The sequence below is a fragment of the Tyto alba genome, unplaced genomic scaffold (genome assembly GCF_018691265.1).
Source record: "Tyto alba isolate M040663 unplaced genomic scaffold, T.alba_DEE_v4.0 Super-Scaffold_2, whole genome shotgun sequence".
NCBI classification, from domain to species: Eukaryota; Metazoa; Chordata; class Aves; order Strigiformes; family Tytonidae; genus Tyto; species Tyto alba.
Genome location: NW_024881282.1, coordinates 29,601,847 through 29,619,356, shown reverse-complemented (window position 1 = coordinate 29,619,356; position 17,510 = coordinate 29,601,847). Strand labels below are relative to the sequence as shown.

General features: G+C 38.3%; 1 protein-coding gene across 1 annotated transcript in view; it reads left to right on the top strand.

Annotated features, from left to right (window-relative positions):
- Positions 1–17,510, top strand: part of ALDH1L2 (aldehyde dehydrogenase 1 family member L2) — a 37,958-nt gene that overhangs the window by 6,071 nt on the left and 14,377 nt on the right. The window contains exons 2-13 of the mRNA XM_042792528.1: positions 1,040–1,181; positions 3,380–3,438; positions 3,516–3,613; positions 7,150–7,315; positions 8,154–8,255; positions 9,826–9,915; positions 11,024–11,158; positions 11,558–11,683; positions 13,108–13,199; positions 14,087–14,234; positions 14,977–15,096; positions 15,582–15,709. Coding sequence (XP_042648462.1) covers positions 1,040–1,181; positions 3,380–3,438; positions 3,516–3,613; positions 7,150–7,315; positions 8,154–8,255; positions 9,826–9,915; positions 11,024–11,158; positions 11,558–11,683; positions 13,108–13,199; positions 14,087–14,234; positions 14,977–15,096; positions 15,582–15,709 — 1,406 coding nt within the window. The remainder of the gene's footprint in view (positions 1–1,039; positions 1,182–3,379; positions 3,439–3,515; positions 3,614–7,149; positions 7,316–8,153; positions 8,256–9,825; positions 9,916–11,023; positions 11,159–11,557; positions 11,684–13,107; positions 13,200–14,086; positions 14,235–14,976; positions 15,097–15,581; positions 15,710–17,510) is intronic.

Sequence of the window (17,510 nt, the reverse complement as noted above, 5' to 3'; positions counted from 1 at the left end):
TCTGCCAGTGCTTGCATACTCATTCCTGCTCCCGTGCTGGCCCTGCCTGAGGACTAATGGCAGCACAATGACCTAGACCAGGGAGTAGATCCAGTTAAGAATAAGCCACATTTTGTCAGGTCAGTGCCTCCCTACCTCAGTACCCTGATCCAGTTCCTGCAGCTACAGGCATACCAGTCCTGGGATAAAGGAGGTGTTAGAGGTGAGGGACTGGAGGTAGGGTAGGAGAGGAGCACAACTGTCCCCCCAAACCTAAAGGGACTTTGAAGGAATTAGTAGTTTTCTCAGGGTGCAAACACTTGAATAACATAACAGTACGTGATATCCAGATATCATAGCAGCATTGTGATTCTAACTATCCCAAAAATAAAAGGTCGGGGCAGTTATTCGCATCTACTCAGTCTGAAGAAGCTTAAAGTGTGTGCCCAGTGTACTGGGACGTAAATGCAGAAGTCAGTGGAAGTCCAGCAAGGAAACCTCACATTTAGCAATAATTTCTTGCAGGAGGATCAAATGGATGATCGTTACCTTTAACTAGGCAGGGACAATACAAGCTTGTCTTCTTTAGCATATACATATTAACCACAAATTATATGCCACCATCTAATTATAGGTATTTAGAGGGCATGTTCCAGGCACGTAAATCATGCCTAGAAAAAGTGTTTTATGTACCTGTTTCAAAAAATGTATTTTAATTTCTTATGATACTAGTTCTGACTATGAATAAGATCATGGAGCCTGTTATGCCTGTTGTAACAAGCGGTGGGTCTGTTTAGTGAAAATTCTGGGAAAGCTGTATAAACATCAGTGACAGTATCAGATGATAATTTTATGGCAAGTGTGGTCTCTCTGAATTGTACAATGCCTGTCATTAACCTCAAAAATTGATTATTATTCCTTCAGAGGCGATTGGGGTAGAAAGACTATTCCATTTTAAATCAAAATGAACATTGATCAAGAAAGAACAAGAGAGAAATGAAAGCAACAATGTATTTTCTTTGCTTCCTAGAACATGGTTTGTTTTAATTCTTTTTACCAGGCTTATCAACATAAGCTAAAACTAGCCCTTATAGGTCAAAGTATTTTTGGACAAGAAGTTTATAACAAGTTGAGAAAAGAGGGACATAAAGTTGTGGGAGTGTTCACAGTGCCTGACAAGAATGGACAAGCTGATCCTTTGGGTAAGTGTAACCTTAATACAAATGTTAAGATTACAGGCATACATAACAAACTTGCCTTTTCGTGGGAAGGTAATATCTATATGGGAATGACTTGCATATATAGCCTTTGTTACACTGGATTCAGCACAAGAATTATGCTTTAACAAACACAAGTCCCAGAACCGGTCTAACCTTGTCAATTAGTATTTAAAAGTTGTTTCTAACCATACAGGGCCATACATGAGAATATCTGAAAAATAAATTAATCTGGGTACCTTATTAGAAGGTACATCCTAGAGGTAAACATCCTAAACTAGATCTGTATCTTAAAGCAGGTAGCTGCTGAGCCTGTACTCGAGCACAGATGCCTGTCACCTATTTCACTGTGCTGTCTGGGACACTCAAGGCATGGAGTGTTTATCCCTGGCTTTCTGCCCTTTCTGACAGCCTTGTATGCAGCAGTGTACCTGCAGAGCCTATTTCTCTTCCACCTGGATTATGGAAAACCCTTTGAAAAGGGTAGAGGAGGATTTGCTCTCCTTTTTTCCATTGTCAAGATGCATAAGGATTTTCTAGACTTCCTGAAGAAAAAATTGTTGCCTGACAGGTATTTGCAATTGTACTCAGAACAGAACCCAATGTGACAAAGAAGCTACTTTGGAATCATTGAATTGTAATTTTTTTTTCTTTTTTTTTAGTAGCACAAAAACGGTGAGTTAATATGATTAGCAAATAGAAATGCCAGAATGGAATGTGCCTTCATGGATAATCTGCAGTTAAAACAACATTCCATGAGCTGTCTCAAGTTGTTTTTTTTTTTTTTTATTTTCCTTGTCAGGTCCTGACATGTTTTTACAGAACTCTTATGAGGGAAGAATCAAACATAAATTTTGCTTACCTGGGCTATAGCACTCCCAAACTAGCACATAGTTCTCAAGTTTATTATATTCTGTAACTCTACCTCATTAAAAGATTTAATCACACTTTGGAAGAACTAGAGGAGGCAACTATTACTTTAGAAAAAGACAATGCAACTATCCAGCTCTGGAAGCATACAATAATATTTGATTACATTATATAAACTGTTGTTGTACAGTTATTACACTAGCAGATGCAACTAAATATTTCACTGTATTCCATATATATATATATAATAAATGTAAATATTTTAACTAAACCATAGAATTAGTTTATTGCTCTCCTGATTAAAAAAAAAGAGAAATTACTAGATACTTTGTTGCTTTTTACTTCCAGATGACTCAGAGACCTTAAGTCTCAAGTGAAATTTGCTAATATTTCTGTATCCTCAGACAGCTACAATTTATGTTTCTGAAAGCAATTGCAGTACACACTAACTTCTGTGGAGTGATATTTAAGTATTTACTTAAAACCTAAGTTAATAGGCTAAAAATACTTCAAGTCAAACTCAAAATCCAATTTCAGAACTGAAAAAAAATAAAGTACAAGAATGTGTTTATAAATATAAGTTAAATTAGGTGAATTTTCCATACTTCTTCTTGTTCTCCTTTTTCTTCCTATTACACATACAACACAACAGATGCAGAGTTTGACTCTACTGTCCTGCTCTCTGTGATGAATTGCACAATACAATTTATTTAACACATAAACATTCTCTCAGTAATTAGTACAATTGTTTTTTCTCACCTTTGAGCCTAATTCTGGGTGTAGCTGTGTGTCTCACAGATAAATATCCAGAAGGCATCAGTAAACAGAATTTTGAAGAAGTTGCTGAAGACCACTAGCATCTGTAATTATTTGCACCACATGGCAAAATGCTGCTGACAGGGGTAATTGTACATAGTCATATTCACATATAAATTGCTGAAATGGAAAATAAGTTCTGCTAAACCCAACCAGTTGCAGGTAAACATAATGACCAGACAAGAAATTAAGTGTCACTGTTAAATAGTCAATAACATTCATCATTTTTTCTGCTTTCATTGGTACTTATTAGCCAAGTCAGGAGTGAACTTAAAGTTGAGAATGATGTAAACTGTAGGCATGAGAATCAAAGACAAAATTAGTAAGATATGTTCAAGCTCGAAGGTTTTTAAACAACATAGAGAGCAGTACAAAGGGCACTCTGTAATCACATGCTTGATGATCTGCTTGACTTGTCATGCAGTATCTCTCTGATTTCACTTTGAATTTTTAACACAAAATATGAATTAAAAAAAAATATTGTTCTTGCCCCTCAGCACTGGCAGCGGAGAAGGATGGCACTCCTGTTTTAAGTTCCCCAGATGGAGAGCTAAAGGCAAGCCTATTGAGGAAGTAGTTGCAGCCTACAAATCGGTTGGAGCGGAGCTAAATGTCCTTCCATTCTGTACACAGTTCATCCCCATGGATGTTATTGACTGCCCAAAACATGGCTCAATTATTTACCATCCATCCATCCTACCACGCCACCGAGGAGCTTCTGCAATCAACTGGTGAGTTTTGTGTATCAAAACTATGTGTATGTCACGTTAGGATGTTGGACTGTACCCATTGCTCACGTAAATGCTGGCAGAGTTCTGCTGACTTGCAACTGCTCTGAAGGAACTTCTCTGAGGCAGCTGAGTATTGGGTTCATGAACTGCACTTCATACCTAAGATTCATTATGATTTCCAATTCAAGTGCAGCTGTTATTCTGGGAAGGTCAGTGATGTGATCTGTGCATTCATATGTTTTGCTCACATAAACAAATTAACAGTTTGGACTTTTCATAGGCAGGACACTGCCCTGATAGCTCATCCCCCACAAACACTAGGTAACTATCACCACAGGGCTTGATGCAGAGCCCAAGATTTCAGAGAAGGGAAGGGAAAAGAGAATCCACAAGAGTAAAGCCTTGCCCTGCTGTTCTCCTGAGCAATGCACAAGGCTAGACTCAAAGTGTTACTGTGAAGGAACTACACTGCAATAATGACCACAGTAGACTCAGATCTAGCACTCATGTGACAACAGAAATGCCATGATTACAATGTTTAAATTCAGTAAGAAATTGCCTAAATATGAAGAAACAATTTAAAAATAATCTTGCAGGCAGTATGGTGATTATCTAAAGATACAGTGTTGTAGATTCAAAGCACAAGCATGTTTTGCTTTGTTTTGTTATTTTTAATCTTTAATGGAAAAAATGCTAAGCTGAAGTACTTAAACAGAGGAGTAAAGGAGACCATTAGAGATGTAAGGAAATCCTTCAAAAAGTGGCAGTTGTGTCCAAGTGAGTAAAATAAAAAATAGCATAAACTCTGGCAAATCGGGTGAAAAATGAGAGTGAGGCAGCCCAGAAAAAGAAATAAAGAACTAAATTTTAAAGGCATAAAATTGAATAATAAAAATTTTCCAAAATGCATTATGGGTGAGAGGTATGTAGGGTGATACAGGTGTTTGATTTAAAACAGGGGCTTATCAAAGAGAACACCATAGTAGGAAATCTGTATAGGTATTCAGGAGGGAGGAGCTTAGGATGTTACTACCATACAGCCCTTCTTTGTGATAGAATAAGTCAGAACAATTGTCTTGAGCTGAAGTATGAGCAGAAGAGATTTTTAGATAAACTGATGAAGGAAAAAGAATCTCTTCGCAGGACCAGGGGACTTCCAAGCAATAGTTCTGCAGTTTTGGCACAGCCTGCAACTTTTCTGTTCCTTCAGATTGCGTTAGTGTGGGAGGCTGGAAAACAGCAAGAGCAATACCAGTTTTAAAAGGGCTGAAAAGGAATGCCAGGAAACCATAGACCAGTCACTCTGATTTCTATCTGTAATAAAGAATAAACTTCCTACACAAGTGGGTGAATATGATGATGTGAAAGTGAGATTAAGAGAATGAGAGGTCAAGTTAAAAGTTAAAAAACATAAGGTAATGCACATAAGGGAAAAAAAAAACCTGACTATATGTAAGCAGGAATAAAATTTAAGTTAATAGTGGTTACTCAGAAAAGAAACCATGGAAGAAGCTTAAATACTGTCTGTATCTCAGAACATGAAGGAACTAGAAATGCTTCAGAAAAAGCTAAAAAAGTTGGTCAAAGGTATAGAACAGCTTCCACATGATGGGAGACGAATCTATGAGTCTTCAGACAGGAAGAGAAGTCATTGGGAAGGAAATACACTAGCAGTGTATGAAGCCAACAAAGACATTGGAAGGTGAATAAGGAACAATTGCTCATTCTTAATCAAAAGTTAGAGGGCAACCAGCAACATGTAGTAGGATTTGACTACCTATAAAGGAGGTGCATGCAGTCTGTTATTAAAATGTTGAACTGCATGTCTAAGGAGCTCTAGAGGGATAATTTCATGGAAGAAAAGTCCATCAAGATCTATTCTCAGGAAGGTGTAGATACAAACTCTCTTTCAGGAAGTTCATGAAGTAAAGGTTTCCGGAAACGGGAATGTATCCCAATAGTGTATCATTGAGTCTTACTCTATTTTGCATATTCCTTCCGTAAGCATCTGCTCCTGCCCTTCTCAGGTAAAGGCTGTTGTTCTAAGACCTTTAAACTAAGCGAGGATTTGGCCTTGGCTGACCATTCTTGTGTTTCAGCCTCACATCCCTTGCTCTCATCACAACTTCCTTCATGTGTTGTGGCTACAGACTTGGTGCTGATCAGATTCTTTCCCGCCCTACACAGTATGACCGAGAAAGCCTATGGGAATTAAGCATGGCTAAAGGGGCACCAGGCACAAACAAGAGCCCTGGGGCTCTGGGCGTTGCCCACTCCATCCCTTCAGCATCTTCCAGCTGCTGCCACTTTGTTATCAGCAGCCATCTGCGGAGGGAGCTGGTGACAGAACAGTCCTGTCACCTATTCAGCATCAGGGACATTTGCCCATAACGCCATCTTCTCCTCCAGTGCCATGCTGAAGACATCCACTTCTCACCAGGGTGCTCTTTTGGGAATTTTTCCATAATATGAAATAGAAGAAATGCTGCTTAAGTGTGTGAAAGATCTGATATGGGCTAGTCCAACTGCTGTAAGCTTTCGCTTTTGTTATACCTGCCAACTTCCCCAGTTGTCTTTGGAGTTTCTCCCTTGTTCTTCATGGATGTGTGCTTTACTCCTTTTGATAATGTAGTTTTCAGTGCTTACAATTAATAATGAATTTTCATGTATATAAGCCAGATCTCAGATGACCCTGCTACAACATCAACTGCCAAGGGGAGATACTTACATGAGATATGTCTTACTGAAAATTGCACTGGTCTTTACATGCAGACAAATGGTTAAAAGCATGCAGGAAAGATATGTATCTCTATTTCTGGCTGCTCTTTTAAACACGCTTCTGTTTGATTTTCCAAGGCACAGACCTTGGTTTTGAGACACATGCAGTGCTGAAGGAGAACTGGAAAATCTGAGTGACTGAAGTTCCCTTCAGATTCAGAGGCAGATCCTGAGCTGATGTAAATCAGCATATTGTAAGCAGTGTGATGTTCATGCACAGCAGCTGGGAATCTGGCTGGATACAAATTCCCTTAATAACTTTTCCTTAAACAGTTGCATACCCACAATTTTCTGCTCTGATTTTAGCTCATTTTCAGCTGTGCGACAACTGTACTTCCCTTGCCAGCCTACAGATAAGTTCTGAGTTTTAACTAATTACAGTAAACCCCATGAATTGTTAAGATAATATGCTGTCTAGATGCTTCCTTCTTTCAAATTATGTCATAACTATTGCACACCTTTTGCTCTGTGTGTCTTACCACCAATAATACTTTAAAAATAGTTATCACAATGAACTGTGTGATAGACACCCTGGATTCGGTTGCAGCATTCCTTATGTTGCTTTGAGGTAACCATACACCAACAGTATTGAAACTGTGGGTTTCTGACTATGAAATGAGCAATAAAACTAGTATTAAAGATGGTTAAGTTTTTCTTTTCTACCTACTTAAAGTAAATGAATGTGTAACAGACGGGTTGATAGCCCTGACTCCTTTCATACTGTTTGTATTTACTGTAAGCCTTTTTCTTATGTCCAGGACTTTAATTCAAGGAGACAAGAAAGCAGGATTTACTATTTTCTGGGCTGATGATGGTTTGGACACCGGACCAATCCTTCTGCAGCGAGAATGTGATGTTGGCCAAAATGATACTGTGGATGATCTGTATAACCGGTTTCTCTTCCCAGAAGGAATAAAGGCTATGGTATGTTTAGCTGTACTAAACATCAACATTTTAAGAGGAAAAGCATCTGCTGGAGTTTGAAAGTGAAAGAGATATAGACAAGATACATTTATTTGGAAAGACAGATGTTGTGGTGCTCAGCCAAATCCTAGACTTCAGTGGAGTTGTGCTGCTTCACAACAGCTGAGGAGGTGGCCTCAGAGTATTTGCTGCTGACAGTGGGCAGAGCATATCCTGTTTCCGCAGAAGGCAAGAAGCTGAATTTGTCTGGAGTGTGGCACTTTCCACAGATTTCTTGAATGTTTTTACAAGGTGACATTTCTAAAGGCTCGGAGAGAACAGAAAGTTAGGGGTGAGGTTGAAAAGTACCAAAGGGGTATGATGGTTTAAATTCAGAGCCCTGGTGCATGAGCTTTGGAGTTTGTATGCTTGTCCTTTTTTTGTATTGTTTTAAAATGAAGAAAAGAAAATGCATAAAAAATACTCAGCATGGGCTGTTAGAGAAATTTTTTCTTTCAACCTTTAAATGCAGATAAATAACTTTTTGCAGAAAGAAATAAAGTGTTGAATGCAATCATACAGAGCCACATTCTGGTCCTGCGGAATTTAGGCAGCTGCTATATGTCTGGTAACTGGGTACTCCCGTCATATTTCTGAGGCTATATCTTTTGTCAAAGAGGTTTAAGCGTACATGTACGTTAATCAGTACAGCATTGGTCTGCTAGGTTTTGGAAATCCTAGGTTTAAAGAATAAACTAGTTCCCCTTGTGGCAGAAAGTCTTTTGCCGACATTCACAAGTATGATTGAGGAAAAAAAGGCAAACCAAGCTAACATTAAATCTGTTAATTTTTCATTTAGGTGGAAGCTGTACATCTAATTGCTGATGGTAAGGCCCCTCGTATACCTCAGCCTAAGGAAGGGGCAACATATGAAGGGATCCAGAAAAAGGAAAATGCAGAGGTAGTGCTAAATAACATCGTGGTTTGTGCATATCACTAGAAAAGTCGCTATTAACTCAGATTACAATAGTAGTGATATGAAGTTAACATGAATTTTAGCTCAGTTGTTTCCTCACCTTTTATTCCTGGGATAACTGCAAGGATGCATGCAATGGAGCCCCAGGTTAAATTCCTATACCCTTTCAGCACTTACATATATTTAGAAACTCGGTGTCCTGCTTGGGATCATCTACACACAGCTGGATGGCAGCTGCACCTTCAGAGGTTTCTTAATATATTACCATTCTTTTAAATACAGCCTTGAATGAAGATAGTTCTTTTTGTTTACCAACAGTCCATACTAAATTCTCTACCAGAAATAGATCTGATGTTAGGAAAAGCAAGTGTTGGCACCAGGAAAAAAAATAGGTCATGTAAACAAACAACAGATAAAAAATTTATTTAAATACCCATGCAAGAATTATATTATATAAGGGCCCACACTGCATTAGCTGGATATTCTTTGTGGTTGAGAAGGCCACCATGAAATGGTAGCGAACGCTGTCTGTAATACCTTTTTTTCCCTTTCTAGACCAGTGCAAAAGCTGGGATTTTTTTTTTAAAAAAGTAAAAATTATTCCAACACTTTCAGTCTCTTGTTCATGGTGAATGTAGTCCTTTCCACGTGAAATATTGTGATACTTTTTATCATATTTCAGCTCCTGACTTACCTTAGAAATAAATAGCTTTGCATAAGCGTATTTTCATTCATCCATTTAACTAATATATAAGGAGCTTCCTTGGAGTGAACTAGCTTAATCTCCCTGCTGTAAAACTATTCTCACTGGTGTATAGCTTGCTTCTAAATATTCTTTGTGTTTAAACTATGTAGGATGCTGGGTACCTGAGTTTTGTTATGTAATAGCTATTCTGATACTTTCTTTAATTCATTTTGTACATATACACACAATACCGCAAAGATAAAGGAACAGATTTTCACCGGTGTTGCATATTAAATATACATGACATTCTTAAAACATTATTTCCTTTTCCGTCAAAGTCTTGCAGAAATTGCAAATTGTAGTGGGGATTCCATTTATGAAACTATTTATAAAGGGTTCATAAACTATTAGAAAGTATTTTAATTAAAGTTTGTAGATTTACTAAAGAATTTAGGATCCAAGCAATAAATAGATCTTTTTCAGCAAAGGTGATACCCAAACCACGCACTTGTTTATATCTATACTATGCTTATTAAATTTGTTAACCATAATATTAATTATTTATGAATGAATACCTAGTAGCAAGGTTTATATTTTCATTACATTAGTGTGAGAAGGAGAATTTAGGAAAATATATAGACCACACAGAACACAGAAGTGCTAAGAGCATCCCATTTGATGGTCTTTGATTATTAGTCATCTGGAGATCACTGATCTCCCTTTATTTGACCAGACCCTTTCTGTGTTCTTAAATAAATGAATGGTTGAAAGAGAAGGAGGGAGGAGTTGTAATTCCCATACAGGAAAACATCATTAACTTGATTTATACCTAAACAGAGAAGAATCAGCTGGCATGTCTTGATTTCCTAGATCTCCTGGGACCAACCTGCAGCAGCTTTGCACAATTGGATTCGAGGGCATGATAAAGTGCCAGGAGCATGGGCAACAATAGATGGCCAGGTATGCTCTGAAAACCAGAAGAATATTCTTCTATTCTATACCCACTTTTTGACCTTTTTTTTAATTATAAAACTAAAGATGTCTGCATACAGGTGAATACAAATGAGTGTTACATTGGAATAGCTCTCATTTGATGACTCTATGTTTTGTATATATCTAGAGCAGGCACCTAAACAAATGTACAGAACATTTGTATAGAACACAGTAGTTAAGATTTTTTTTTTTTTAATGATAGATCCATTTAATTCAAAGAAAGATAAAAGCAATATCTGAAAAAGAGATTGGGCATGGTACAAAGCAATAAGTAAGAAGGGTAGAACCAGATTGTGCCAGACATTTTGGGAAGTAGGCATGCATTACAGTATAATGCAACTCATGCTGTACAGTGGGCAACATCACAGTATTAACAGCAAAATGAAACACTGTGAGCTACTGAAATAACAAAGAAGGTTTTATTTTAAAGAGAATTGGGCCTAGGTCATTTGCAGAAATAAATTTATCTCATTTTATCCTGAACCAACTACTTAATTTCAGTGTATTAAAAGTACTATACACTTGATCTACATTGCACTTACATAAAATATTTTAAAAATCTCATTATCTGTCCTTGCTGCATTGTCCAGATTTTCTGACTTAACTATCAACCAACTGCTGGCAGACTGCTCCAAAAGCCTGGTTCTGCCCTGATGTCCAGGAACTGTTGCTGATTTGAGAGCCCAGAAAGAACACAAGTGCCCAGGAGAGAGGCAGTGTTCAGCATTGACAGCCTGGGAGCAGAACTGGACTCCACCAGTCACAGTCAGGCTTCTGCCAGTCTCTCACTCGGGGCATGCACTGACAAAAGCTGCTTCCCTTTCTGCCCTGGTTCCAGCTGCACATTGTTATAGCCAAGCAGCTTTGTGGGTTAAGGCAGCTTGCAAAGTTTTATGTGTCCTGGGTTGTAAAGATACAGAAATAATGTTGTAACATGCTTCACATGTTTAGGTACCTGTATTTTATTTATATTATATTATAGTATAGTATTTACATTATAGTATAGTATAATTTAATTATTAGCATTTTAGAGCATGTTTAGAATCTGTGTGCTTTTAATTCCATTTATTTTTAGGTCGTTACTTTTTATGGGTCATCATTACTTGATGCTTCAGTGCCTGCTGGACAAGAGCTGGCAATAAAAGGTGCTACAAGACCTGGACTTGTAACCAGGAACGGTCTAGTCATTTTTGGTAATGATGGGAAAATGGTAAGTGCTCACGCTGGCAAACATTAGCATGGATGGAATAACTTTAGCAAGAAGTGCAGGTAGTGTGGAATTGTCAGGCTATACAAATCCAGCTGCTAATGACAGACAGCTAATTCACCCGGAGTTTATCAATCCTCCACCATCCTGTAGAGAAGACATTCATGTTTTGCTTCTCACTCGATTCATATTCATTCCCAATATGGATTAAAATGTACTAATACTAGGAGAGACTCTGACAGACAGGTAGGAGTGGCCTGTGCTAAATTACCTCCATTGTGGCAGCTTTCTTGCAAGCCATTTATTTTACTATTTTGATATCCATATTAATGCCTAAAAACTCTTCACACAAGGATGTATTACCTCTCGGATACTTTAAAATCACATTCTCTCATTGTTCAGGTACTAGTGAGAAATCTGCAGTTTGAGGATGGAAAAATGATCCCTGCATCCAAATACTTCTCTGCCGATGAAACAACTGCCCTGGAACTTACAGAAGAGGAGAAGAAGATGGCAGAAGATATTAGGGTAATTCAGTAAACCTCTTTAGTAGGGTATTACTTCAGACAAAAACATTACATACTTCTCATTGTATGCAAGGCATATCTTTTATTTAGACATGCAAATTGTTTTTTGATAGAATGTACTCAAAGAGTATGGGGTTGAATCTTTAGTTATTGACATTAATTCAGGTGGAATTGGGAATTCATCAGACTACTTACATATCACTTTAGAAAGTTTTCTTCCAGATACAGGTGATACAAGGACAGTGATTTCAGGTTCTGTTGTGGTAAATAGCTAAGAATGATGAAAGTGGGAGTGAGGAAAAACAAATGGACTGTCACAACAGTGAGGTTTTCAGCACTTTGACAGACATGGACAGTTCTGAAATCCTTTCTTTGCTGTGGTGTTACTCACTGGGATGTGCTCAAGCTCCAGAGAGTCTTAGAACAGCAGCCTGAAAGAGGAAAAAAGCAGCAGTTTTCTCACTTGTACCTGTGTGCACTGTCTCTCTTCTGGCACAACCACAACAACCACACACTGGGGGCAGGTGGGCAGAGGGATGCAGCAGTGGGGCAGCTCGAGCAGCAAACTCTCAGAGCCAGAGAGGCTCTTTGCTGCCCTCTCATGTAATCCATCCCTCTGTAGTGTGTCAGGGAATTAACTGAAAGCCATATTTGTTACTGAAGTTTTGTGCCAGAGCAAGTGAATCACAGGAGCCTTCCCTTCTGCTAACTCTGCTACAGGGTCAGTAACTTCTGGCACAGGTCAGGCATCTTGATACGCTAATATTTTAAAGTGCTGTTTTCAGATTACCTTGAACCTGCTTGCCAGCAATTTAAAAGCTGCCTGGAGCTATTGACTGACTGAGACAGTAGCAAAAATAAATATAAACCCTTCAGTTCATGACACTACCAGCTAACTGTGAAACCTAATTATAATTAATTGAAATATTATGTTACCAGTTATTTCACTATTCATGTTAGTGGAAACCTCCATCTCATGCATGCAGCTTAAACTACTTCTCAGCTCTACCCAGGTGCCAGAAATGCCATCAATCCAGTCACAGAGTGCCCCAGGCTGTCCTTGTCTCTGCTGAGAATGTATTCCATAATGCAATGGGAAATTATTATTTGGAGGATTAAAGATCTTTGAAAAATGGGCCTGAAAAATTATTAGCATTGTACCATTAAGGTTTCTTGCCTGATTAGGTGAAATTATCATGGGCTGAAATAATATTTTTTTGATTATCTAGTTATGCTGAAGAATTTATGGGCTAACATCAGGTCACTAAACAGTTTGAGACCCTCTGAGAATAATTTTCTGTTCTAGAATCCTTTGAAATAATACATGTTGTAGGCACAGGTATCATAGAAAATGTGGTTTGAAAAATGCTTCTTGCAGTTAGAGGATTATTATTTATAACCTCTGTTATTTTTATGTATTATTAGGCTATTTGGAAGGGAATTTTGAGCAATGTTGCTGTAATCGAGGATTCCACAGACTTCTTCAAATCCGGAGCATCCTCTATGCATGTTGTCAGGTAAAAAAAAGTCCAAAATAACAACATTTTGAAGCCAAAGTTAATGGAAACAAAGTTGTCATGGTTCCTTTATATCAGGTTTGATCAAATAGTGTTAAAAAAAAAATCCCCTCTACTTTCCAATACTCTGTTGCCTTTCCTACCTTCGAAAATGTGGTATGGTTCTGCTCCCCAAATTAGGAGATATTGATGTAATCCTACTGTTTCTATTGAAGGAAAATTCCCCTTAACTTAAGGAACACCGGCCACATGGCGGAGCGTGGTAATGCTCAAACTTGTCCGCGTGCAGCGACAGGTACCCTGAGACCAGGGCCCTGGCTGGGAAGCTGAGCAAAGAAATCCCCAGAGGGAAAGAGGAGCCCTTCACAGAAAGAATTGAGCCTGTGCTTACAAGTGTGCTGAGTTCATGGTGTGTTGGGTCACCTCAGTTACCTTCTCTTTTGCAACTCAGATATCCCAGGCCATAATATAAGACCAGCATTTCAGGTGTTGCTTTGTTTTGTTTTGTTTTGTTTTTTTAACAAACTGGTTACTGTCCTTATTACTTACCAGTCTCATAGAGCTCTGAATGTCCTCCATGTATTGGTTAGGGTAGTCCCATATGCTGTTTAATCAATCAATATATGCTATTTGTCATGTATTTACAAAAGTTTGCCTAAAAGTATTCCAGAACTGACATTTTCATTTCCATAACACTTCCAATTAGATCAACAGATTTCAGTAAAATGCGCAACTTCTGTGCCATTGTTGTCAGAGAAACACACACACACATTCACATGAATACAAACCGGTGCCCAGTTTTGACCCCTTTCAACCTTCTAATGATTCATTTATCTGAATAACCCTTTCATTTGTAATTCAACGTATTATTTCTTCAAAATCTTTAGAATGATAGAAGAGATCAAACAGAAATATGGTGGACTTCAACTACAGAATGAAGATGTGTACATGGCCACTAAGTTTGCAGATTTTATTCAAATGGCTGTCAGAAAATTCAGAGGAGAAGACAAGGAAGAAGAGTTAGTAATTGATTATGTAAGACCTTTTATTTTGCCTTTATTGTTTATTTGTTCTTGGGTTTTGGGGGAGGGTAGACAATGCATTTTCTTAGACTGCTTGATGCAGTAGGGAAAGCAAACAAATATTTGGTCACACAAAACTCTTCTTTGTGGCTTATTTTTGCAGCTTTTATATATTTCCATTTTGGAATGGAAGTATATATGTAATGTCACAGTGTACCAGAAACCAGGAGATCAAGAACATGCGGTAGAGTAGATCACACATGGGTAGATACTCCTATCTCCTTTGTGCTCTCCTGCCAGTATGCTTCAGTCAAAATGGTTCTAGAGCTTCTGCTTTCCTGAGGCAAACAGTGCTAGATTTTTTTTCCTAAGAGTCTGTTTGAAAACTTTGTGTGAAAGGAGGATTGCACGTTTTTTAAATCATTAAGCAAGTCGTGATTTTTGGAGTTTGGGAATTATGCATTTGATTGAAGTCCACTAGGGCCAGCCTTAACCGGGGTTTAGTATCGGTTTGAACATAGAGATCCAATTCTAAAAAATACAGAAATCTGCTTAACTATCTCAGAGTGTGATCACTGGTGTTCATGGAGAATATGATTTCCATTTTATTTTACTCTTTTGTCCAATTCTAACAGTCATATACACATTGTAAAATGTGGCTGGATGTTGGCTGTGGATAGCAGAAGCTTGTTAAGCTTCATTAAAATCTTAGTTATCAAAAGTTTAAATTAATTTGCTGTTTATTTCACTCCTAGATTTCAAAAAACGTGAACAACATGACTGTGAATATGCCATACCAGTGTTTCATAAATGGGCAATTTATAAATGCTGATGATGGAAAAACATATGACACTGTAAATCCAGCAGATGCATCAGTGAGTAATTTCTAAATGTGATCAATACTAGTTTATTTCAATTTCTTTTCCCATTAAAAAATCTAAAACTCTAGGTGAATATTGCCAATTTCAAAATGATACAGTACACATGAAACATCCCCTAGAAATAATTTGAAATTCTGACTTACTTCTCAGTTTGTGTATTTTACAGTTTTTGCATTTTAGTCAAGCTGCATAGTAAAAAAAACTTACTTCTACTTCAACTATTATGTCGATTACCATATCCACCCATATACTCTACCCTGATTTCATTCTTGTTTAGTTTTGCAAACAAAAATTGCTATAGTTTAATTGCTAAAAAAATATTTATTTTAGGATATTGTATATATTTCCACCCGTTCCAACTGCTGGGATTGAGGATATTAAGTATTTGCTTATACCCAGTCAAGAAGTTTAGGAGAAAGGAGTAACACTCTGCATGCTGGCAGTTTGGTTTGAGCTAACGCAATGCTACCTTTGGGCAGGTAATAGCCAGTGTTTCTTCTGCTTCACTGGCTGATGTTGACAAGGCAGTGGCAGCAGCAAAGGAGGCATTTGAAAATGGTGAATGGGGAAGAATGAATGCGAGGGAAAGAGGGCGACTCATGTACAGGTATGTGAAAGGCAGCTTGTGTTTGCTTTGTTTTCTTAAATCTTATTGCCTTGTTCCTCTGAAGAATTGTTGCATACATTTTTCTGAGCATAATGGATATTCGTAATCCCACTGTCGGAGGAACCAGACTAGCCATTTTTTCATCTCATAATTTATTTCAGTGTACTGGCCTTGGGTTTTAGCTGGCTAACATTTCTTGTGACAGAGAAAAATCTTGTGACCTCTCACTGCTACCATTTTTTTAAAAATTATTTATGAATGGAAACAAAGAATTTGAGGAAAACATTACTTAAATACTTGATGGTTTCTTTTAATCTGTATGCCTACTGCAAGGCTTGAAAATTTCCTAGTAAAGTCCAAATCCTTCTGTATAAATAAGGATAAGTTTTACAGGCGGAGCCTACCTAGGTTAGGTAGGCAGACACTTTTGACCTTGCTAAGCCTGCCTGCATCTGCACTCCATATGGTAAACATAGACCCACATTGCCACTAATTTTGAAATACACTGTAACTGATGCTAGATTTTCCAGGATCATATCCCAGCATACTTCTCACCTGGCTGAAGACCCCTTCTAGGAGATGTGATGTGGTCTGTTGTAGAAGAAATGTTCCGTGTAGAACCACTCTAAGCTGAATCCCACATTTATCTGAGACACTTCCAGATCAGTATTTCTTATTTGTACTTGTTTCACTGTGCCAGCCCTAGATAATGCCTGGTTCTTTTTTTTTGGCTGTGTTGTTACTGTTTCAGAAGATAAACACAGGTTATGCAGAGTGAATGGTATTTTAGTGGTAGTTTCTGATCCTTGAAGGGCAAGAGGTGATCTTGGAAGGATGATGCTAGCTAGGTATTGTGAGGGCAGTACTGGAGGCAGCTAATAAAAGCCCAGTTACTATGGACTCTCCATATGCAGTGTGATGCTTTTGGTGCCTTGCAGCAAGCACAGGGAGAACACTCTCTTGCAGACTTGGGATGATTGGTAGCTCCAGAGCTTCCCTATAAAGAAAGCCTCCTTTGTGGAGGTTCATTAAGTGTTTTTGCTGCTTTTTCTCTTCCAAAACATAAAAATGAGTAAGTAGAGTAGAGACAAGTAAAGAAGCAGATTGTTACTCCTGATTGCCACAGGTCCACATTTAGCTAATGTGATGATGGAAAATCAATCATCAGCACAGAGGAGGAGATGTACTAGGCAAATTCTCTTCCTATGCAGTAGGTGGAGAGCTTAGTTACTGTGCTTGATGTGGCAACTGGCTTTAAAGAAGTTAGGATCTGGAACAGAGCTGAAACTTCCTGCCCCAAGGAACTCATGAAGGAGCACGTCCTGTGTATCAGACACCTTTCTTCTGCAAGGTGTAGTCTGCAGGCTCATCAACATTACCATTGGATGCCCTGGCCAAGTCAATCGTGCCTAGGAGACTGCATGTTTATCTACAGGGAAGAGAAGGAAGTTTTCTACCTTCAAAAAATACAGTCTTTAATAGAGTGCCCATAACCACTCCTATACTAAGCCTGTATTGTGCTGTGCCAGGAGGCTAGCCCTGGATACCAGAACAGACAGCAGAAGAAGGATCAGGTACACGGTGAGCAGCTGCAGGGTGGTGGCTGACTCTGTGTTTGGATGGCAAGACAGTCTGGCAGTTTGGTTGGGTGCAGGGGTGGGTCACTGCCCTTTTATTGTTACACACTTGTTTCTGCGTAACTTCTGTGAGGACTTGAAAACTAAAGAGCTGGCTGATTCAGAGGTTTGGAATATGCAACTAGAAGATGATACTGTCCTCATAAGGCTGGCCTTAGTCTAGC